Source organism: Spodoptera frugiperda, chromosome 15 (genome assembly GCF_023101765.2).
Source record: "Spodoptera frugiperda isolate SF20-4 chromosome 15, AGI-APGP_CSIRO_Sfru_2.0, whole genome shotgun sequence".
Taxonomy (NCBI): Eukaryota; Metazoa; Arthropoda; class Insecta; order Lepidoptera; family Noctuidae; genus Spodoptera; species Spodoptera frugiperda.
Window position 1 is genome coordinate 5121574 of NC_064226.1, and position 22267 is coordinate 5143840.

The following is a 22267-nucleotide window of genomic DNA, read 5'->3' on the forward strand; positions in this document are numbered from 1 at the left end:
TGTATCGGATAACCAAAACATGAACAGTGATCTTTAGGCATGTGCGTTTATCCAGAAGGTTGTTTGTAAACACATCGCGTTTCAAATTAACACATTAACATGTTGGGTGCCTCTTACGCTCCATTACGTCACGCCTCATGTCATGGATGAACCCATTTTACTTTGTTTGAACTTCCAATGCCTGGAAACCTAAAGGCCTATTTCAGACATGCCTAAACACGAGTTACATAAAGAAAATAATTCTGTTTATTGCTTAAGTTGGTTGGATCCACAGCATAAATGTCGCTGCCAAGCAGCAGGTGTAAGTTCAACGTTGGCACGGGTACAACTTTTATCTTCTACATTTATTCCAAAGGAACTGCGACACGGAAAGTATTGTCGAGGCAAATTATGTAGGACCATTGACTTCTACTGAATCTAGCAAGTTTTGTTGTAGATATAAAAACAGTATTAAACGAACCTGTTCTTCAGTAGGTCACAAAATCGCAAGCGCTAACACATCTCGCTTCCCATTACTTTTTTATAAGTATTACGTTACATTGCGGTCGGTTACTCATTCTTGACTGTGACTTTCATACTAATTAATTATCTAACCAGTTATACACTCATGTAGTACCTATTATAACTAATATTAATATATAATAAAGATTGTTGCATAGTGTTGACCTCGGATACTGAATCATTATTACATTGCCTGAATGAGTTAAAGTCAATAACTTAGTGTCAAATGACGTTCATCCCAAAAATAACTACTATCATGGTAGGCTCTTTTGCTTGACAGAGGCCAGTTGTTATTAATATCCACTCACCTATCCAAAAACATTAAACTACTAATTTCACGGAAGTGTCCATACTTCATGTAAATAGTTTGCATGTATAGTGCATATTTATTATTAACAGCAATCGATCATAAACAAATTTTGTGTGTAATAGTACACCCACACTCATTTAAAGAGAAAGTTCATTACAAAATGTACGTACTACGAGCACGGGCACGACGAGTAAGCACAAGCAGGTACTTTCGCTTTATCACATCTGATCAAGGAACACCACATGTTATTTTACTGTTCGATAGCCACGCGTATGTTTCCTTTTTACATCAAATGAATGCACTCACTTTGTTAATACTTTTACTTAGTTACAAAAATAAAGTTATAAGTGCTCTAGAAATAAGAAAAATTCATAAAATTACTCAGATAAATGGATTGATAAGGTTTCTCGAGACAAAAATAGGTCTGTTGAGAAAATTGCTCTCCGCAGACTACGCATACACATTACCATCTTCAATAGTCAAGTCATAAAGGAAATGAGAAAGCCGAGTTGATGACACACTTACTGTCTATGTTCAATGTAGGTATATCTCTACAAGAATATTTTTAAGATGAACGCAACGTCACGCCTTTTATCCCCGAAGGGATAGGCAGAGGTGCACATTACGGTACGTAATGCCGCTATACAATGTACACCCACTTTTAACCATTTGTGTTATAAGTCCCATGTGAGAAATTTTCGAATAACTGAGAATACCCAGTAATACTTTACTCGACCCGGAAATCGAACCTGAAGCTCCTTGTCCGGCAGTCGCACTTGCGACCACTCGAAAAACGAGGCAGTCATCATCATTTTTAAGATGAACATATACATAAATGTGCGTTATACAATCCTGGTAAGAACAAATAAATCCTCCGACAACTTTCCGATTTCCCAGTTAAAAGAGACGAAATGCACAAAGTTTTATCATCTTCACAGCTTTTGTCTTTCAAATAGTTCCTTTCGAACAAAGAGACTTCGAAAAGATGTTAACTCCTTTTATGTTTTAAACAATAACGTACTGCAATTGGTTTCCCCTAATTTGTTTTGCTCCATGTATTTCTTAAACATTTATACAATTCCATGTCCCAGTCCGCCGGTCCTTGTAGAGAATTTTATTATCGCTTTCTGTTGTGTGGTGGGTGTCTACAGCGTATTCGTATTGTATTATCTACATTAAGTAGGTACTTATTGTGACTAGCTTAAGGTAAACGACCGTCCTCGATGTTCTATAATCACGGTTGGCCTGTTGCAATGCATATTTATTACATCTGTTTTACTAGTTTCGGTTCTGCCTTCTCTGAAGTCGTTCTTCGTTGAATAGATCGTGGGCTGATAGACGTAGCAACGCTTGTTTACCAAAACATTTGATATTCAAAAAGTCTCTCTATTCAAAATATGAAATTAGTTCTTTCAGACTCCTACCAGGTTTTGAGTAGCTTGGTAACATAACATACGTGTGCCTGCTTATCCATAACTTATATGGAAGGGTAAAAGCACCTTTTGATAGAAACTTTTAAAGTATAGAAACCTGCCGTGCTCAAGTGCCCGTAACTCTATCGCGGAGGGCCTGAAGGGGACGAGTCTAATGCATGCTGCTCTACCGGCATGCATAATCGTGTCTGCATTGCTGTAGATTAAACTGCGCCATTATTGTTAGGAAACTACATAGTTACTAGGTTATGGATTTATGACTTTGTTTAGAACATTGCTTTCAAGAGCGCACACAGATAGCTGATAGAACATAAACATACTGCCTTAATCGAATTGGAAATCGTTTACACCCACACGAAGTCATTTCACAAAATTAGGGCAATTAGGTTTGTATGTTTATAGCATATTTTACTTTATTGTACAATAGGAATATTTATAAGTTTTAATTGAAGTTCTTCTTACTTGTAATTGATTTTCATCGGAAATATTATTCTCAAAGGCCTCGTTAGGTACACGGAATGAGCTTTGAGCTTACTCAAGCTAGAATGGCGATTTCATATTTTTATTCAAAACTAAAACTAAGTCTATTCGTCCACGTATTTTTTCACCTGGTAGTTATCTGAAAGTCTAAAGACATAAATCACATAAGTTAATAAGGGCGTGGCAGGCATTGAAACCGTGTCCTTGATCAATTCAATTTTAACTGAACCTAACGCAATGATATACATGAAAATAAAAAGTAAACACGTAAACAAACACATTATAAATATTAACTAGATACTACATAATATTTTGATCCAAAAAGCTGTTAAAAATGAATAAAAAAACCTTAAAAAAAGTAATCGGTATCATTATTTAATGTGAACATTTCTATATCAATAAGTAATTATTTACTATTTCATTATTTAACTAATTCTAACAAAACCCACCGTCATCGGACGGCAAGACAAGGAGTATTACAGTAATTTTTCATCTGATAATTCATTCCACAAACAACACCACATATTATGTGAGTCATGCAGGATTTTTATCGTGTGCCGCATCTCCTGTGTTTGGTTAGACGAAGACTTCGCTATGCAGCGAGATAGTGCCATGGATGATGACTCATTGGCTGTTGACCTTTTAAGGCCTATTCATACAACGCACTATAAATAACGACCAAAAAGATAATAGGATAGTAATTCATATTCATCTCGCTTGAGTTTTGAGATTAATTATAACTATGTATTCAAAATTTGTTGAGGTTCTTAAAGTGAAAGATAGGTGTTGAATAATTCTTTTTTAGATACGAAATCAATTATTATGTTATCGGCTTACTCACGTACTGTTTTGACGAGGAACTCGATACGGCGATTGTCGCGCTGCTACTGACCCTTCCATATAAGTAGCAGCGCGACAATCTCCACGTCGTGTCACGGAATGCTGCTCATGAATATGAGCCTCTAGCATGGCTTGAAACTAATCGAGTTCCTCGTCAAAACAGTACGTGAGTAAGCCGATAACATAATAATTAATTTAGTATGTCTCACGAAAGTTACAATAAGATACGAAATCGACAAGTAGTTAGTTACGCCTATATTTTATACAAAAGTTCCAAAAAATAAATAAAGTAAGTTCTACCTAACTACTTTATATTTTTTTATTCTCATCCTGTGATCGCGTGGGACTGTGGGACCATACAGGTGTAAGAACCTATAGTTAGGTCCATTTCCATAATGGGTTTATTTTTTCTCGGAACTCCCCGACTATCCGACATTGATTAAGTACCGATTCGTTTATTCAATTTGTACCCAGTTACTTGTTGGCGGTTAGCCAAACGTTTTAAACGCACGCAGTGAAATGGTATACGAGGCTGAAATTACATAAATTAGCTGTTTCTTTTAAAACTAGAGACTTTAGTTGTTTACGGTTAAACAAAAATGTTCCATAAGTAGAAATTAGAAACTGTTTTCTATTAAGCCTATGACAGTATTATCATTATAATGGGTAGTATTTATAGTGACTGGCCGGCCATGCAATTATTTCTCAATCGCCTAAGTACCAAAGCGTCCCTGTCGTCAAAATGTCATCAGCATTCACTGTGCGTCATCATAACACTTCTGGACAGTAGATAATTCACTTTTGTCGTGTTTGTGGGCTACACTGCAATTTATGCCACAGCACGGCATTAAGCTTTCATTAAATGGTTCCAATGACGACATTACAGCATCTTCGTATTCAGTTATGCATATGACGACGACATTTGCAATAATAAATATCTAATATTGGATTATTTCATTCCTTGCTAAGTAATAAGTCAACATGAGCGTAACTATGACAACTATCTATGCTGTAGTTTTTAATGGGTTGAGTGGTTTCATTAAATTCTTAATTTGAAGTATTTATATTGAAGGTATTGATGTTAATGATACCACTTTCCAATACATGATGATTTTTAAATTGATAATTTGAAATTTCCATTAGACCACCTAGCGACCCAGTGACCTACGTGGGGCTACCACCTTTCTATCGCAGTTTGTTTTACTTGTTAGCGGAAACGTGTTCCGATATAACCACCAGTGGTCAGCTAGTCAGCTCACGCAGGAAATTGGAAACTGCAACTTGCGTTTGGTTTGATAACTAACAGAAAACAACTCGTATCCAGTTGCCATTTACACGTCTCATTGATAAGAATATCGGGCCGTCGGGCGCGGCCTATTGTGTTCTTAATCAGTAGGCTTCTGCCTATTTACAAACATTAAAGTTACATTGTTTTTGCAGTTACATAATACATGTTACTTACTGGTGCTGTAAGTAGTTACTTTATTTGATTAACTATATTGTTTATTTTCTACCTGACCCTATTTCCTTTGTTTCGATATAATTACTATCACCCAAAGTTCAAAACTAATGTGTATTGATCATGAAATGCGTGTTAGACGAGCATGTAACAACAATGAAAATAAAATACTCATTTCCGTAACCTGAAACTTGTTCGTGGACCAGTCGACCAACCGGTCAAGGTTTCCTTTTGCAACGGCAACGTAGTCAGAGATATCAATGTCGAACTTTCTCTAAACTCGTAATCCCTGTTTTGTGTTCATTATGCGGAATATGTTAATTCTTTGTTTCGTCTAGTTTTACGACTACATAAAATAAAAGTTTTGAAAGCGTCTGAAATTCACAATGTGAATTCGACTTGCTTTATGTTCAGGTTATTTACTACACTACCTATTATGTACTTATGTACCTATTTTTGCCAGGTAAACAACTGAGCTTATATTTAGTTTATAGGCATTAAATTCTCTTATCAAAATATAGTGAATTAGAGAAGCTAGGATAAAACTAGAAACAAAAGCAAATAAAATCTTGTTGAGGGTGCTGTAGCGAAAATCACGAATTTAATTATGTGTCTGTGTCTTTGTACAGTGAAAATGTCTAGACAGACAGATATCTACACATAAGATAGAAAGCAACGGAGATGGCGTCAGATTTCAGGTCTGTGACTGGATTTTTCTAGGAATCGTAGAGTTAGTACTTTCTGAAATGCACATTTGTATATCTTAACTGGGTACCTATCTAAATGGGTGGAGATGTACTGTACCTACTAAGAGTAGGAATATTGAAAGTTGTAACTAACTAAGGTTTGGTTTCAATGTTACATGACACCATGTCAATTACGATTTCCGAACCGTATCTATTAGAGCATGAAAGACGAGTAACGTCATAATTTAGAAATGTAGGTCTGTTTATGTTCGGAAATACATACTACAATAACTCTCGACTCTCGACGTCAATCAGACCCTTGACCCATCTGTCTAACAAGAGCCTCGTAACGTCGTACGGCGTTTGTCGATACTTGAGCTAAGCGGTTGACCGTCACGAATATTGTCAATTACCGACTACCAAGTCTATCTCGCATTTGGGACCCTAGATTATCTACAATTCTACATTTACATAGGCAAATATTGCGAAGAACGTAATCATTACTAACATTTGCGCCTCAGTTCTAAAGTTAATTCAAGATCTATTTACATTTAATTTTATTTTACAACATCCTGTTTTTCATCTGTTAATAATCATAAAATGATAGATATTTATTTAGCATTTCAGATGTAGTTAAATGCTTCTTTGTCTATGACTTCAGAACATTCACGTGCAAAATTGTTACAAACTTAAACACCGTGTTTAAGTACCTAACTATATAGAGGTATAACAAATCAAATTAATTACTTGTGTGCTTTACCTGGTCTATAAATACTTCTCCAAATATGGACATGTTTCGCGACGGCCATTCTTTGAGTTTGAAAAAAGCTCGAAGCTACCGGAAATGATGTTCCAAGCAGGATCACCTGAGCATTGGAATGTTCGACAGATGTCAAGCGTGTCGTCCCCTAATAAGCATTTCCGGTGGTTACTCATGATAACTTCCTTCATGATAATTGCGGAGACATAACGCCTTTACCTTTCCTAGGTTCTCTAGGTTTTATGATAATTTATAACTAACCGATTTAGCTTCTAATTACCTAGTTAGTTGGCTGGTAGTATTTGCCTTGGACATTTCTCTGTGCTAATTGTCAGCTTGGGGAAATCACAGTTTACCTAAGTAAGTACCTACGATAACTGCAGTTGGAGTTGAACATTTTTATAAAGATTCAATAGAAAACTATCTTGTCGTCGTAAACGAGATTGCTGTCGGATCCGGAAGTTAATTTCCTTCATTCCTGGGTCGTCCGATGTGGATTTGTGGAATGAAGAGTTTAAACGCCGATAATATTCGACGAAAAATGTGTTAAACTCGTAAAAAGGGAATCTATGTTGTTTAAGGATTTTTGTGGATATAAAGGGCCCTTGAAGACAAAGTAAAGATATTTAAAGTACACCGTTTGAAAATAATTATTTAACAAGGTATTTTACAATTTAAAAAGTAGAAACCCTAAATCCAGTTAGAAAAATTATCGTCTTTTCTTTCGTTCAACTCGGTGTTACTTATGTTGTTACGATTTTTACTTCGATCAACTACGTAAGTATCTAAGTAAATACCGATCTACTTGGGATGTAAATAAAGTTAAAATTAGTTATGGATTTTCTCAATTTCCTTCTACGTTGTTTTGACGTTTATCCGAATTTATGTAGGTAGGAATATTGCACGCAGAGAAAACCGCACAGATACTGAAATATTTTTTATAGTTTTTGGCTTTATAATATAATCTGGTCGATAACAAAATAAACTGGAATAAAGTTAGTGCTTTCTTATGAGCTCATTGGAGCAGAAATATAAATGCGAGCTGTAGGTTCTTGCAACAATATCAAATGACGATAGGCGTTCGTAATCAAATCAAATTGCAGTAGGTATAAGTCGGCAATTGTTCTCCATTGCGTGGGCACAATAAAACAGGGTGTACACATTTTTTTAGCAAGGGGGCGTTTCCAAGGTCGCACCTACGCTCCTTCTTATCCTATAGCGCGGAATTCAATAAATAAACGTTTATCAATTTAAAACACACTCCGTATAAGTTCTATTAATAAAGCAAGGCAATTGTTAAATTGCACCTCCGTCAAAAAACAAACAGATGTATTCAGAACACTGCTTTTCTTTAGCCAAACAAAAGTAAATGCAAATTCATTTTTGCAATGAAAACAAGTCATCGGTATTGACTTTTCGGGAGTAGTTATTTGTTGAGAGACGAGAGATCCGCACTGATTTAATTTGTTAAAGTAAGGTATGTGTTCTTTCGTGAATAATTGAAATATTTAAAATTATTTAACACCCTGTTTTTGAACAGGAAGATAAGTAATGTTTTCTTATCTTGACAACTGCTTAGCTTAAACTTGGACAATAAAGGAATTATACGGCTGGATTTACCTCTTCTAAAGCACTGATAGTCTGACGACATTGTGGCATGCGAGATACGAACGTAGAAGTAGTAGGTGAACTGTAATCCTCTCGAGTTTCCTCAATGAATTCACCAATACCAATAAGACCCGGCATGGTGGCCAGACGCGAAGTTCCACTAGTTCAAGTCCCAAACTTCACATTCGTCTATAGTTAACAAATCACACAAAACCAACGAACTTTACAATGCAAACTGAACACATTATCACCGACAAAACACTTCTGCGCAAATAAAAACAATATCGCATCTAAACACGTCAACTCACGAACCGCCCATTCTCGGCAAAGATGAATGAAGTTACTAAATTGATTGAAAGATGAATGAAGTAGAACGATGTTGAATTGAATGAATGAACGAAAATAAACGCTATTAGGTTGTAGGAACTGTTTCCGGTCCTGAGATTTTTTATTATTGGATACACAAATATAAATGTCATTTTCAGTACGTCTGTAATTAGGGGACCAGTTGCCAATACGAAGTAACAGTTAGCTATCGAGCATTTGAAATTATAACGTAAGTGGAAAAAAATAAAAGCATAACCCAACAGTCATTCTTAATCTCTTAAGAATGTTTAAGTTTTTATTTATCATCAATTATTCACTTGGAAGTCAATGATTATATCAATACATTTTTTTTATTTTTGTTAAATCTACAAAACAAAGTCTGAAATAAATAAAAAAAATTAATAACTAACATTAACACTTCAAAGATATTCATTCAATATACAGCTATCCGAACGCAAACCGGAAATCATACGTGTTGTAGCTACTGACTGTCAAAGGACAGTAAACTGAATGACATTATGACGGAGCTGTCACGAGGTTTGTGTGGCCTACATAAATTTTATTATTTTAAAATATTCTCGTATTGTTTATGTCTCAATTTCTAAGTTTCCATGAATTATATAAATAATAATTCACAAGTTCATGTACCAACTGTTAAGTGTAAATAACATAGTTGCATATTTTATTTATTTACAAATAAAGAAAGGTATTACAACATGCATCAACATAATGAGCAGTATTTAAAGCTAATTATTTTATTTTTAAACCGTTCAACTTCCTGCTATTATGCACGCAAAGGGATTATTCGTAGTATTTTCGTAAAATATATTTTCTCATGAGAATTTGACCTTTGATGTTTACCTACTTACTTGCAGAGATTGGAGAAATCTGGTCAAGATTATTCGACCATCGCCCTTTCCTAAATGGTGAAATAAAGTTTATGCTAAAGGAGTTTGAGGTATGTATTTGTATCTAAAATACTTTGCAACCATTTGTTCTAGATATTCTCACTTAAATAGTGTAATATTACCTTGTTTATTTTTCCATTTGGAATCTACTTAAGCTGATATTCCTATTAGATTTGGACGGGAAACTGAGCTTGAGACTTTATAGTAACAGCAATTGTATCCTAACAAATGTCTAGCTAGTTTTACAGAAATTCACTGGTGAAACTACATAATAAAATAAATCTTTTGAAAATGCATCATCACAATGACTAATGTTATCTTCATAGACTTTGCACATATAAAATATAAAGTCACTGTTCCCTAACCTCAAAGTTAAATTTGCTATGATAAGCAAACATTTGTGATTGAATAAAGTGTAAGATAAAAAAATAATTTGTAGTCTGATTGGATTTTCAGGAGAAGCGTGGCGATCGAGAAGTAGAGAACTTGTTTTCTATACTTGAGAAACTGACTGATATCAAGGACAGTCAGGCTGAGAAGATTATAAAGACTGGGGAGACTGGCCTGCCTGTCTTGAAGGAGAAGTTGGAACAAGCACTACAGCTAAGTGCAGAAGTCGAGAAGGATTATCTTGATTCACGTCAGGTGAGACTAAGCTTATAAGGTGTTTTGAGAGTTCTAATCTACATCTACACTTTGTTTGTTTGTTTGTTTGGTTGTAACGAATAGGCTCAAAAACTACTGGACCGATTTTAAAAATTCTTTCACCATTCGAAAGCTACATTATCCACGAGTAACATAGGCTATATTTTATTTTGGAAAAAAATAGGGTTCCGTGAGATATTTGGATTTTTCCGACACAAACTGAAAAAAATCAACCAAAGAAGTTACTTATTTTGCGTACGCTGCCTAAACTATAAAAGATAGAACCATAAAATGTTATAATTAATTGCAGATCTTATAAATATCTACAAAAAAGTCCGGGACACACTATACCTATCTATGTCGAATGAGGCACAACAACCACATTTTTATTTAAAAATCTTGAATTTTTTTGGACTACATTTAAACGCGTTTATTTTACTCATGCTATTAATCCTTATCAAAATAAATTATTTCATCAATAAGTACAGTTTATGTTGATAATATTTGGTCTTTGAATGATTAAAATTGGACGTTTGGTTTTGAAGTTGTGGTGAAATTAAAATATTACGATTTCTACTGCACGGCCTGTTGCGAAGTGGACGTCGCCAAGGCCAGGGGTGCGCGCGCGGGAGAGGGGTGTTTAGATCTATGAGTAAGGTACCCGCGCCGCTCATATGTATTTAATATTTAATAGCGAATAAAAAGGGTAAAAGGCGTTTTAATTTTGACCACCAACCACGCGGACGAAGTCGCGGGCAAAAGCTAGTTATTGATAAGTTAATACTGTTATATACTGTCATTACTATAAGTCCCATCATCCATGTTCCAAGCATTGGAAATGTTCTATCTTTTAATAAAGTGTGTAAAGCCCACCTTACAATTTAACTACAGTTGGACTGTGCAGCTAAAACTGACAGTTCAATTGTTATGATTTGACTGTATAGTCCAACTTTGACACACTTTGCACAGTTAAATCATAAGGTTTGTAGCAGTCATAAGAAAGTTTGCTTTATCTAGTTATTTCACTTAATTTTACTTTATTTTCTTGAAGGTTTATGAGCAACGAAGACAAGAACTAAAAGAAAAGAGACAAAAGGAATGGGATCAGTTCATTGATGATATGAACTTCAAATGCCAAAGAATTGACAATACTTTTGAAGAAAAAGAAGAAGAACTAAGGGATTTGTATGCTGATCTTAACCACAAACTAAATATTGCCAAATAAATCATGGATTCCATGGGATCACTTGTTGATACCAACCTTAGAATTTACCCATCAAATAATTTACTTGATTATCTTAAAAGTATACCCATCAATGATGATGTACCTCTAAATATCGGAAGACTGGTTAAAGGAAGAAATTATGAAGCAAAACATAAAGAAGCCAAAGAGGTAGTCCCAGTACATTTAAACAGTACTGATATTGAAAATTTAAACAAAATAAAAGCTGTAATGAAATTTGATGATGAAGTTAAAGAAGAAGAACAAGAGAAAGTTGATGAGGAACCTAAGAAGGATAATATAGATAATGACAAACAAAGTACAGTTTCTGAAACAACAGATCCTGATGAAAAAGCATTAGATAAAAGTAAACTAAATAAAGAAAAAGATAAAAAAGAAAAAGAAGAATTGTATTTATTAACTGCTGATATAGACTGGCTTTACACTTACCTTCAGAAACAAAGGAAAGCAAAATCAGATGGTGATAAAGATGTCCCATACTTGCATGTTCTTTTAGAAGGTTCATCTGTAAAAACACCAGAAAACCAAGTACTTCCAAGAGATCCCGTACTTGAGGCAAGATGTGTTAAATTGAGGGCCCAGCAAGAAGCGCGAGAATACAGAAAGATGACCAAAGGAGTTGATAATGTTCGAATGAAGTTTCCAGAAGATAGTATCTCTTATCAATGTATGTACTTATTTATTTTTCTATAAAAATACTATTACTCCCTATGTCTGCTCACCCTTTTGTATAAATGCGCATATGTAGATATATAATATACGTCATATAACAGTAATGGCTTTAACTAGTATAGCTATTTTAACTAATATATTCACTATGATTTAATTAGTAATGACTAATGACACATTCAGTGTTACTCCATATTTTTTTATATTGTGAAATAAAAACAATTCCCTTCCTATTTCTATTCATGACACGATCTATTTAGACTATGGATGACATCAAATAAATGGTTTAATAAAATATTAATTTTGCTTTTTTCTGGTTTCAGTGAAACAAATGAATCGCCAGTTGATTGCTATTGGACAGTTCATAATATCAATATTTGCTGGATTCTTGTTTGGATTCAGAGGTGTTGAGTGGCTTGTGGGCAACCTAGATTTTGGATTCAGACTATTACTAGGTGTAATGTGTGCCTTAGTAATAGCTCTAGCAGAAATATACTTCCTGGCGAAAAAGTTGAATGAGGAATTGAATGTTCCAGAAACTGTACAATTAGGTGGCCCTCCTAAGTTTGGAGAATCAACAAATTCACAATATTATGAACCACGATCGACTCGCGCAATAGAGAAGGAGCATCAGGATTAGTTTATAATTGGTTTTAAGTACAAAAAATATTGTTTTGTCTTCATATTTGAAAAATAGAGGTGTAATGGAAAATGTTATAAACTTATTTATCTATTAATGTGTGTTTTATTTTAGCCTAAATTAAAATAAGATTTAATAAAATAGAGAGAGGCGAAATAGTTTTTTTTTTATTATTTTATGACAATAATATAGAGTAACAATTTTACACTAAATCGCGTATCAACATGTATTGTTTTTTAAATGACAATTATATAGCTATTTTAATTGTGATTTAAAAATGGTAACTGTGTAACATTGCTAGTTTTAGTTTTACACAAAAATGTCATGAAAGTGAATCATACAATATTTTAGTTTTACATAAAAATTTCATCATACTGAATCATGATAATTTCAGAGCATGACCGAGCAATAATCATCCTAAGTTGTAACCACATCATCAGTTTCTACTAATGATGTGTAGTATTTATTTAAAATTCTCTAAAATGAAATTTTTCGCTAAAAAATGTCGCTTAGATTAATAAGCCTTTCAACTATCGAAATAATATTTAAAAATAGGAGCCGACCGTTACTAGCCGTGGTTAGGACTCAAGAGACAAAAACCTCACAATATGTGCTGTTTCGAGGAGCACTGCCTTCTGCATCAGGCCCTTGATCCATCCGCCCAACGCCAGCCTCCTAAGGTGGTTGGCGAGACTGTTGTACCCAACAGTCTCGAATTAACGCATTGGCCGACACGACTATCGGCACAATGATAGCCTAATCCACATTCCACATGTTGTGTTAATATTATTAGGTACCATAAATATCGCACAAGTTTATTATAGGAAACTATGCTAATAAGGGCATCATTACCATAATGTTAAAATATTTGTCTCATACTAGTGATGGTGTCGATGTCCTATAAAACAAGTTTGCCGTGATGTAATTATCTCCAGTCTTGTGTAAGAACTCTGTTATTGATGAAATCTATAACAAAAAAAGAGAAAACAAAGTATAGAAAAATTATTAGACTATTAGGCTCCTGTAATTGATAGCTATCAGTAAATTCCTCTACAAAGGGAATTCGCCCCATTTAAAGATATTTACGGAATAAAAATAGATTTGATATATTTATTGATTGACCTATATAATAATCAAAAGTGGGTAGATAGGTATGTATATCATTGTGAGTGGAGTCTAGATAATATAGTACGTAGTACGTACACACAACCGCAACTTGGATTAAGAAGCATTGGTAGCCGGTAGGCATTACAGGACCATTAAAACGCAAATTCAAATGCATGAGCTTCTTGCATGTTAAGCGTGCCGCGTGAAAAGCGAGCACCCAAGCTTATGGGCTATAGCTATGGGTTAACAAAACAACAACCACTGAGTGTGACTACCGACCGTGGATTTGATTCCGAAATCAGATGAAATATGTGCCTAGATATGTATTACGTTGTTACGTTACAGTACCTAATCGTCTGTAATAAAATGTTCAAAGAGTACTTATAATATACCAAGCATAGGGATATATCCATTCCATGATTTACATCTAACTTCTAACATGACTAGGCGAAAAATTGAATTGCTCTAGCGTAGCTCCTCCTTTCTATGAATTAAAAGATTGATGATATGTTATGATTACAATGGTGAATTATCTTAATACTCTTAACTTATTTCATTTACTATTGTTATAAATAAACCTTTATACGTTTATCATATAATATGTGATTCCAATATTTCGGTTTTTCTATTATTTTTATTAAAAAAATCATTTTCTAAAGGAACGACAAAAATAAAATATTGCTTAGAATGGAACACTTAATTTGTGTTCCATCCCGCACAAAACACTTCAATCGAAATATTGAATATCGAATTTCCACTACTATGTTATTTTCTCAATTATAAACATTGAAAAGAGCGAGAAAAAAACCACATTTGATGCTAACAATATTAAAACTGTAGAAAGGGAACGCGACAATGACTTTTTGTTTTGACAGATAGATTGCACAACAAAATATTGTTTTTCTCAACTGTTCGATTTGGTGATTCATAATATTATGTTGGTTTATATACCGTGCGCGTCGTAGTGGTCAATATTCACTGCAGAACTTTGTCCAAAGTGCGACGCATTACCGTGTCAGTGTTTACATCGAAAAAATTGAAATTCTGAAATTGATAACTTTAAAATTCATCAGGTGAGTTTATAAATATACATATTACTTGCTTTACAGCTTCCTCACAATGAAATTGATATTTCTCGTCTATCAAGATTGTGTTTAGTTTCTATAATCCAGTTGATAGTTTGTGGAAGTCATACAAAATGGCTTCTAGATAAACAGTTTGGTATTATTAGATAAAAGTAACATTTTCCTTTGTCTTTGAAATGTAGTATTATCTCAAAAGTTTAAGGAAAATTATTATATTGATCATTTCTAAGTAATCTTAAATAAGTTTTTTTTGTTAGCTATAAAGATCTTATAAAAATGAACTTTATCTTTAGGTAAATAAATAATTGTTGTTTATAACTGTGAAATAATGATATTCTAAGAGGGACATTAAAGTTAATGTCTTTTTATGTAGAATCTAAATTGACTTAATGTTCTTCTACTCAAATAAAACATTTATATATTAATGTAATGATAATTTAACTATTTATTAGTAATAAAATATTCATTTTTTATTCTAACTTCTTCTAAAAGCTACCTAACTATTAGAAATATTTAATGTGATAGACTTTTAAAGAAGTAGAATTTTATAAAACTTGTTTAGTATTGCATCATCCTCCTATTAAATTGCTTTCCTTCCTTCATTACATTATTATTAATAAAAACAAACATTTCTTTACAGCCATGGAAGACCAAGTTCCTTTTAAAGTTTATACATTCTGGACTGAGACTGGCAAGCCAGAAGTCAGAAGATTTGGAGTAGAGAAGAGTGTTGTCACTAGCTTCCACTATCTGAATGCTAAGCTCCAGGATGTGTACCCTGGTCTCAAGACGAAGACCTACTCTGTAGCCTGGAAAGGTAAGCATATGTTACATTTTATTATTAAACTAGCTGAACCAGCAAACTTCATACTGCCTCATTAATATTTTTCTCACCTTTTAAACCTTCACTGGACTTCCACAAATAATATTCAAGATTAAAATTTGCCAAATTGGTCTAGCTGCTTTTGAGTTTTAGCGAGACAGAAATTAGATACTAAAATACATTTTTCCGGTGAGTGGTTGCAATGAGTGTCATTAAAAATAAATTAAGCTATGACATTCTTAACTTAAAAGAATCACAAAATAATGAATCATTTCAATATTGATAATGGTAACCTTCACTTAATAAATTAGCATTGATTAACCTATTTTATTTACTTTCAATTAAAATACAATGTTCACCTCAACTGACTTTTCCTGTACAAGTACAAACAACTGTTTTTTTTTGCCAAATAATTTTTAACCAAATTATGAGTTGTACTAAGTTGAATTTTGTTTATCTTATTCAGATGAGGATGGCGATAATGTTGTTATTTCATCGGACGATGAGGTGATGACTGCTTTGCAAGCGTTGGGTGGAGATGTCATCAGGCTATTTGTGTACTGCAAGTCCGAGGAACCTAAGGATGGTGGCTGTGATATCGTATTCACAGCTGTAGCTGCCAATCCTACAGGTAAGTTATTAACTATTTCACAAGTGATTTAAATAAATCATAAAAACTAGAAAATAAAGGAAACCTAAAGAAAAGTATGTTTAACAAGTTAACATACTTATTTATACAGTACCATTTCAATTCAGAGCAATAAATATTAATTTTCTTTAAGTGCACTTAATAATTCAATAACCTACTTATATTTATCATCTAACAAATAGATAAAAATAAATTACAATAAGTGTACTCAATCAGGGCTTTCACATACTTATGCTCTGTGTACATACTTATATAACAGTCAGGGACCAAGGATTTACAAAAGGTCACTCATTTAATTACTTATTAATGTCTTGTAGAAGCTCCGGGCACCCCAGCAGTGCACTATGGAGTGGTGTGTGATTCGTGCGATGGTTCCGTAGTCGGCTTCCGCTACAAGTGTTCCGTCTGTGATGACTATGACTTGTGCTCACGATGCGAAGCCGCAGGCCGTCACCCGGAACATTGCATGATCCGAGTTCCAGCGCCGGCCATGCCTGTAAGTACGACAGGATATACATATCCGTTTCTTATCGCAATAACGTGATTAAGGCTGTTTTAATGCTTTTTATAACTCAGATGGTTAACAGATGATTTTAATATTATTTGTTTCATTACAGCGCACCATCATCAAAGCTGCGATCAAGAGGTCTCGCCATTTCTTGAAGTCCGTTGCTAATGCAATGGGCGAGGACTGCCCCTACAAGAAACACCGCAGCGAAAGGGGTGCTGAGAGAAAACACCGCCATGGCCATGGACACGGTGGTCACCACGGCCCACAAGCTGAACATGGCCCTCACGGAGCGCACGACGAACACCATCGTCGTCGCAACCGCGTCAGCTGGCTCGACACCTTCGCTACTTACATGAACGAGTTCGCCAATCTCGCAGGAGATATTGATCTCGATGACAATAAGCCAAAGGCACCTGAAACTAAGACAGGTCAGACTACTGGAACTCATGGACAGACAACTCAGGGTCAAACTCCTGAAACGCAAGCTCAAACCCCTCAAGAGGGCCAGGCGAAAGCACAGACAAGCACCCAATCCACCGAAGCTCCTAAACAACCAGAGCCAAGTACCTCTGCCAATGCCCAAACTCAATGCCCATTCAATACACCTAAGGCATTTAATGTTGATCAACTTATGGAGCTTGTAGAGATGTTTATTGGAAAAAATGGCAATCCATTTGTGCCCCCAACACCTCAGCCTCAGCCTCCAGCACCTGCTAATGCTACTGCCCCCACATCTACTCCAAATAATGATGTGGAGATGGGACAAGGCGACAGGAAGTCGCCTGAGGCTGAGACTGTTGATGCTCCTGCTAAGCCTTCTTCTTCTTCTTCTTCCGCATCCAGTGTTAGTGATTACGCCAGAGATGCTTCACCAGACAAGGCCGATGACTGGACCATGATTAACAAGGAAAAAGGTAGTTACCTATACATATATTTATTAGTAGTGTCGTTAGTATTTCCTAGTATTTTTGTTAAGTGTCATTAGTAAGGGTTTTCCTTTCATATTGTTATTTTAACAAATGGTATTTATTTAAGATTTGATGGACACGGCTGGTGCACTTCCTGAAACCGCTGCCCCCATCGGTTTCAACTTGCCCCAAGAGTTCCAAGAGCGCGTCAAAATTGCCGAAGGCGGCTTGTACCCACCACTGAACACCTCAACTGCAGGTAATTATATTTTAAATTTAACTTCATAAATGTGCAAATGTTGTGTCGTTTTTTATACTCTCGAAGCTCATAATTTACGCTTAAATGTTAGAGAATTTGGTATAATTGCTTGATTTAAAAAATGCTTAATCTTAATATGTAAAAAGTAGTAAATATAAGGCATGAGTAATGTAATTAAGTAGGTCATGGTCCATTATTATTTACTGAAGCTGATGGTTTAGTGTTGAATCCTAAAGAGCCTGAAGTGCTGAAGCCGATCCAGGCGACAGCTCCCCCCGCGCCGGCCGCAGCCCCCAAGCCGCAGGAGAAACCAGCTCCTACTCCTGCACCGCAACCCCAGCCCCAACCGCAACCCAGGCAGCGCCATCCAAGTAAGTAACAAACCAAGTTAAATACAGCATTAATGATTCAATTAAAATGTCATAAACATTACATTATTCTCACAATATTATCTAAACAACTTAACTTTATCGGAAAGTAGGTAATGATGGCTGAATCATCACATTGTTTTACGTCCATATCAAACTTGCGTGTATAGAACTTAGTCATCAATTTGATGGACATGAAGTTAACGTTTATCGTAAAATTTTCCTGTGTTCCAATTCAAAGACAAATCACGTGCTTTCTTGATAGACAGTATCTGAAATATTATAAAGGGGGAATTACCGCTTTCATGTTTCAGAACAATTTGCCCTCCTATCTAATCTAAATAATATAATATTAAAGGAAAATAGTGTCTGTTTTTCTTTATTATATTTTTTTGTAGTAAGTATGTATTAATAAATCAGCTGACTGATACTTAACTATATTAAAAAAATTAAAAGTGTAAGCATGCAAAATAATGACTAAGTTATATTTATGTAGGTCAATGGCAACGAAGTGACCCGAGGGTCGCTATAATAACGCCTTTGTTCATTGTTGCTTCATTTTATGCCTACACATACTAATTATCACACTTTGTAACTATTTATTTCTTACTTTTGGACACCTATGTGTGTAGTACGTATATGTAGGTTTGTGACTTGTGACAATGATCTGAAAACTGTATAAGTATGCCAGATTATTTTTGGTAGACATCAAAATGTTTTATTGACCTGAATAAACAGATGACATGGATTTTTATCGCGCGTAACGCGGTCAGAAAGTGATATCGTTAGAATATGTATTGTGTAGTACACACTTTAACACTTTATTCTTTTTACAGAACCACATATCGATGCGGCGATCCAGCATATGCTGGCAATGGGCTTCACCAACGACGGTGGCTGGTTGACTCAACTCCTTGAGAGCAAGGATGGCAACATTGCTGCTGTGTTGGACCTTCTTACACCCGTCAAGAAGTAAACTTCGTCTTTAATTTACACATAACTTAGTTTTTATTTTACTCTATTATTACTATATTACTCTTCTTATATTCATGTGATTTGTCTCTATACGTATATCTACGAGACATGTAACTTTAGATGTGATTTAGAATATCTTGATGTAGACTGTAGTAATGGTAAATTGGTATGGACTTAGCCATAAACCATAGTAGGTGCAGGGATGTAGGTTTTAAATACTATAAACATGTATCCTTCTAGTAGTTTTAACTCTCTTCTCTGTATTTTGAATCTTGCCTAACTTAGCTGTTGATTGTTTATTTTTTGATGGAATTGTATTTAATAATATATTGCATTATTATTCCACATTCCTATTGCACATTTTTTATTATATCTTACTTACTTATCACTTCGGATATAGGTATTTTAAGTTGTAATTAAATTCTAAAACATTACAATTATGCAGTGTGGATACAAAACGATTGTGATATTTGGTTATGACTGAATTTATGTAGTAGTATATATTTAGAGACATTATTAGGTATGTTAGAATTAATTTCTATGTATAATACATAAACCATTATGTATGTATGGTTTTATTAAATTTAATTAATGGTAATATCAATAAAGGAATTAAAGGTGATGTGTGTTTTAATTAACTTTAATTAGTTTAAATTATTTTATCTTAGGAATCCATATGAATGCTTTTTTGTCTTGACCTGTGTTTCTTGTCTTTCTCGTAATAATGCTTCACCCAAAGCTTTATCAAGTAATTTTGCTGCAACCCTGCAAAACAAAAAGAAGAAAGTTTTAATTAATGAGATTAAACAAGGTGGTAGTAAAAAATTGTTGTCATGTATCGTGTATCCTGAAGATTTACCATATGAAGCTAAAGTAACAGCTTACTATTATTATGTATGGGTCAAGATTTGGTAACTTACATTCCTTGGTTCATGGCATCTTTCAGAGTTTTTGGTGCAACACTACCAGATCCAACCATTTCTATTGTGGTGAATTTGCTTTCTTTAGCAGAATCTGACACATTTTCTTCAGTACTATAGCTGCTGGGGTTTCCTGTGACACCCACTACAACTGATATGACACTGCAACTTTCTTCTTCAGCTGATGGGTCTACCACACATTTGTCACCAATTTTACATAGTGTCACCTGAAAATTGACGAATTTAGTCATTACTTTTCTGAAAAATTGAATGGAATGATTTTTTTATTTTTATTTTCGGTCAAGCCGTTTCAGAGTGAGTATGGCAACAAAAACTGTGACACGAGAATTTTATATATTAGATGTATGTTTTAAATATGACTGATTAAAGTAGTGAAGTACATAATAATCTTACTAGTAAAGGTGCTGTTCCAATGTCTAAAGATTTAGCATCATAAGGGTCATCAGATAACTGCAGGTCTATGTTCCCTCCATCCATGAGAGCTGCCTTCACTGATGGTAACTTTGTGTTGAAAAGTGCAGCTTTCACAGCCATAGACACAGCATCACATAGATTACCTCCACATTCTAATATCTGAAAGGAATAGAAATATTATACTGACAGTAATATACAAATAATAAAAAAGAATCTTGATTTCTGTTAGTTTACTTAAAATATCATAATTCTTTCGTTTTAACAAGTATCTTAAATACCTTTAGTACATTACATTGACAAAATACCTATAAACATAATATATATAATTATGGGGTTAATAGACTATTTTCTTAAAAATAATATTGTTTCCTTAGAATCCTTACCAATATATCAACATAGATTTTCCAGCATTGTTTGCCCTCAAATATACAAAGTTGTTTCAAATCAAATGCATCTGAGGAATGGTATGCAGCTTGCATTAATTTGGCAATCCCTATAGCTAACTGTTCCCCACCTCTGCCTTCAAACTGTGGTGCTGCATTTGCTGAGCTGAAATGAAATAAATTAATACATTTAAAATGCCAACATGTTAGATTATAATAATGTGCACCTCTCTACCAACATTAATAAAAAGCACAATATTAATTTCTGGTCTGCCAGGGATAAAAGTAGAACCAAGAATGATGAGTATAATTTTATGTATACAAAAAATGAATTGCTGTTTGTTAGTCTCGCTAAATGCCATACTGAGTAATTTAATGGTTACTTAACCCAGTACTTAGCAATTGTTTTTAGTACAAAATTTTTACTAAGGAATTGTTTAAGTAATCATTAATTGTCTCTAAGTACAGTAGTTAAACTCGAAAACAGCTGGACCGACTTGGCTAATTTGTGAAAATCCAGGGAAGGTTTAAATGTAAGAAAAATATTATTTAGGCGGAACAATGTTTCTGGGGAAAGCTAGTATGTAATAATTATGCTATAATGTAAACTCACCAATCAACATAAAATTCAATCTTTCCTAAATCAGGCTTTTCTGGAGTTGGGACATCTATTTCAGTTTTAACTCCTACAAGTATATCAGTGTTGGCAAGTCGCAGTCTCGACGATCCAGTGGCATGACTGACAACGTTTGTCTCCAGTTCCATCGGTCGGTAATCAATATTGGTTCGTCCATCGGAGCGATGATCATCCTACATAAATACCAATATTTTTGTCGTGAACAGATACAAATTGCAAATGTAATTATGTAGATCTGGTGGATAATATAAACATATATTTAGTAAACAATATAGCTTTTAAATTCTAATGCAACAAGCTAAGAATTTCAACAGTTAACAGTAGCAGAGTCCAAATGGTGTGGTATTGGACGTATAAGCGAGGATGGCTTTATATTCTGTTTCCAAAGTCAGATTATCCACTGCAGGAGAAAATTAGTATTGTCACATTACTAATTAAATATATTCAGATCGAAGTCTTGAAGATAAAACAAAAACTTTGTTTTTTAGGTTATAAAACTTACCTGTACACCGTGCACAATAAACACTTTTTCAGTCGGGCTTAGCAAGAGCCCAGCCATTTCTTAGGAATAATAAATGGCACAGTTAATATTAGTTAATTCGTTGGATTTACTTTATTTTTTATTTAAAACTATAAGAAAACAGTTCACAATCACAAACTCCGGTTGTTTTCATTCAATACTGTCACTGTCGTCTGTT

General features: G+C 34.4%; 6 protein-coding genes across 8 annotated transcripts in view; 3 read left to right on the forward strand and 3 right to left on the reverse strand.

Moving 5' to 3' along the window:
- The window catches only part of LOC118273008 (arfGAP with SH3 domain, ANK repeat and PH domain-containing protein), a 36866-nt gene extending 28439 nt beyond the window's left edge, over window positions 1-8427 (reverse strand). Inside the window, 1 exon segment of the mRNA XM_050699104.1 lies at window positions 8090-8427. Within this exon segment, the coding sequence (XP_050555061.1) occupies window positions 8090-8215 (126 nt within the window). The 5' untranslated portion in view covers window positions 8216-8427.
- LOC118273242 (lipase member H-like) overlaps window positions 1-22267 on the reverse strand; it is a 199180-nt gene that overhangs the window by 157672 nt on the left and 19241 nt on the right. The window lies entirely within an intron of this gene.
- Window positions 8846-11556, forward strand: LOC118273189 (biogenesis of lysosome-related organelles complex 1 subunit 5). Of its 2 annotated transcripts, none has more exons than XM_035590024.2 (4): window positions 8846-8941; window positions 9280-9362; window positions 9769-9957; window positions 11009-11556. In XM_035590024.2, the coding sequence occupies exons 1-4, from the start codon at window positions 8923-8925 to the stop codon at window positions 11180-11182; spliced, it is 465 nt and encodes a 154-aa protein (XP_035445917.2). In that variant the 5' UTR covers window positions 8846-8922; the 3' UTR covers window positions 11183-11556. The 2 variants fall into 2 exon arrangements, with proteins under 2 accessions (XP_035445917.2, XP_050555070.1); XM_050699113.1 differs by having other exon boundaries at window positions 8937-9110.
- Window positions 11186-12606, forward strand: LOC118273197 (uncharacterized). Its single transcript, XM_050699111.1, has 2 exons — window positions 11186-11867; window positions 12193-12606. Exons 1-2 carry the CDS (start codon window positions 11186-11188, stop codon window positions 12507-12509), a joined length of 999 nt encoding a protein of 332 aa, XP_050555068.1. The 3' UTR covers window positions 12510-12606.
- LOC118273082 (sequestosome-1) lies at window positions 14521-19816 on the forward strand. Of its 2 annotated transcripts, none has more exons than XM_035589858.2 (8): window positions 14521-14689; window positions 15342-15518; window positions 15991-16155; window positions 16491-16669; window positions 16791-17598; window positions 17720-17851; window positions 18073-18222; window positions 19056-19816. In XM_035589858.2, the coding sequence occupies exons 2-8, from the start codon at window positions 15344-15346 to the stop codon at window positions 19193-19195; spliced, it is 1749 nt and encodes a 582-aa protein (XP_035445751.2). In that variant the 5' UTR covers window positions 14521-14689; window positions 15342-15343; the 3' UTR covers window positions 19196-19816. The 2 variants fall into 2 exon arrangements, with proteins under 2 accessions (XP_035445751.2, XP_035445758.2); XM_035589865.2 differs by having other exon boundaries at window positions 18088-18222.
- LOC118273322 (exosome complex component RRP42) lies at window positions 19819-22255 on the reverse strand. Its single transcript, XM_035590227.2, has 6 exons — window positions 22072-22255; window positions 21546-21742; window positions 20933-21098; window positions 20529-20708; window positions 20115-20341; window positions 19819-19959 (listed from the first exon to the last, which is right to left on the reverse strand). Exons 1-6 carry the CDS (start codon window positions 22126-22128, stop codon window positions 19854-19856), a joined length of 933 nt encoding a protein of 310 aa, XP_035446120.1. The 5' UTR covers window positions 22129-22255; the 3' UTR covers window positions 19819-19853.

Coding starts and splice junctions, on each gene's coding strand:
- LOC118273322 (XM_035590227.2), bottom strand. CDS start 22,128: ATGGCTGGGCTCTTGCTAAGCCCGACTGAAAAAGTGTTTATTGTGCAC. Junction 21,099..21,545: donor ATTGAATTTTATGTTGATTG/GTGAGTTTACAT, acceptor ATTTCATTTCAG/CTCAGCAAATGCAGCACCAC. Junction 20,342..20,528: donor TTGGAACAGCACCTTTACTA/GTAAGATTATTA, acceptor GTCAATTTTCAG/GTGACACTATGTAAAATTGG.
- LOC118273197 (XM_050699111.1), top strand. CDS start 11,186: ATGGATTCCATGGGATCACTTGTTGATACCAACCTTAGAATTTACCCA. Junction 11,868..12,192: donor AGATAGTATCTCTTATCAAT/GTATGTACTTAT, acceptor TTCTGGTTTCAG/TGAAACAAATGAATCGCCAG.
- LOC118273082 (XM_035589858.2), top strand. CDS start 15,344: ATGGAAGACCAAGTTCCTTTTAAAGTTTATACATTCTGGACTGAGACT. Junction 16,156..16,490: donor TGTAGCTGCCAATCCTACAG/GTAAGTTATTAA, acceptor AATGTCTTGTAG/AAGCTCCGGGCACCCCAGCA. Junction 16,670..16,790: donor TTCCAGCGCCGGCCATGCCT/GTAAGTACGACA, acceptor GTTTCATTACAG/CGCACCATCATCAAAGCTGC.
- LOC118273189 (XM_050699113.1), top strand. CDS start 9,047: ATGTACCAACTGTTAAGTGTAAATAACATAGTTGCATATTTTATTTAT. Junction 9,111..9,279: donor TTATTTACAAATAAAGAAAG/GTATTACAACAT, acceptor ACTTACTTGCAG/AGATTGGAGAAATCTGGTCA. Junction 9,958..11,008: donor ATTATCTTGATTCACGTCAG/GTGAGACTAAGC, acceptor ATTTTCTTGAAG/GTTTATGAGCAACGAAGACA.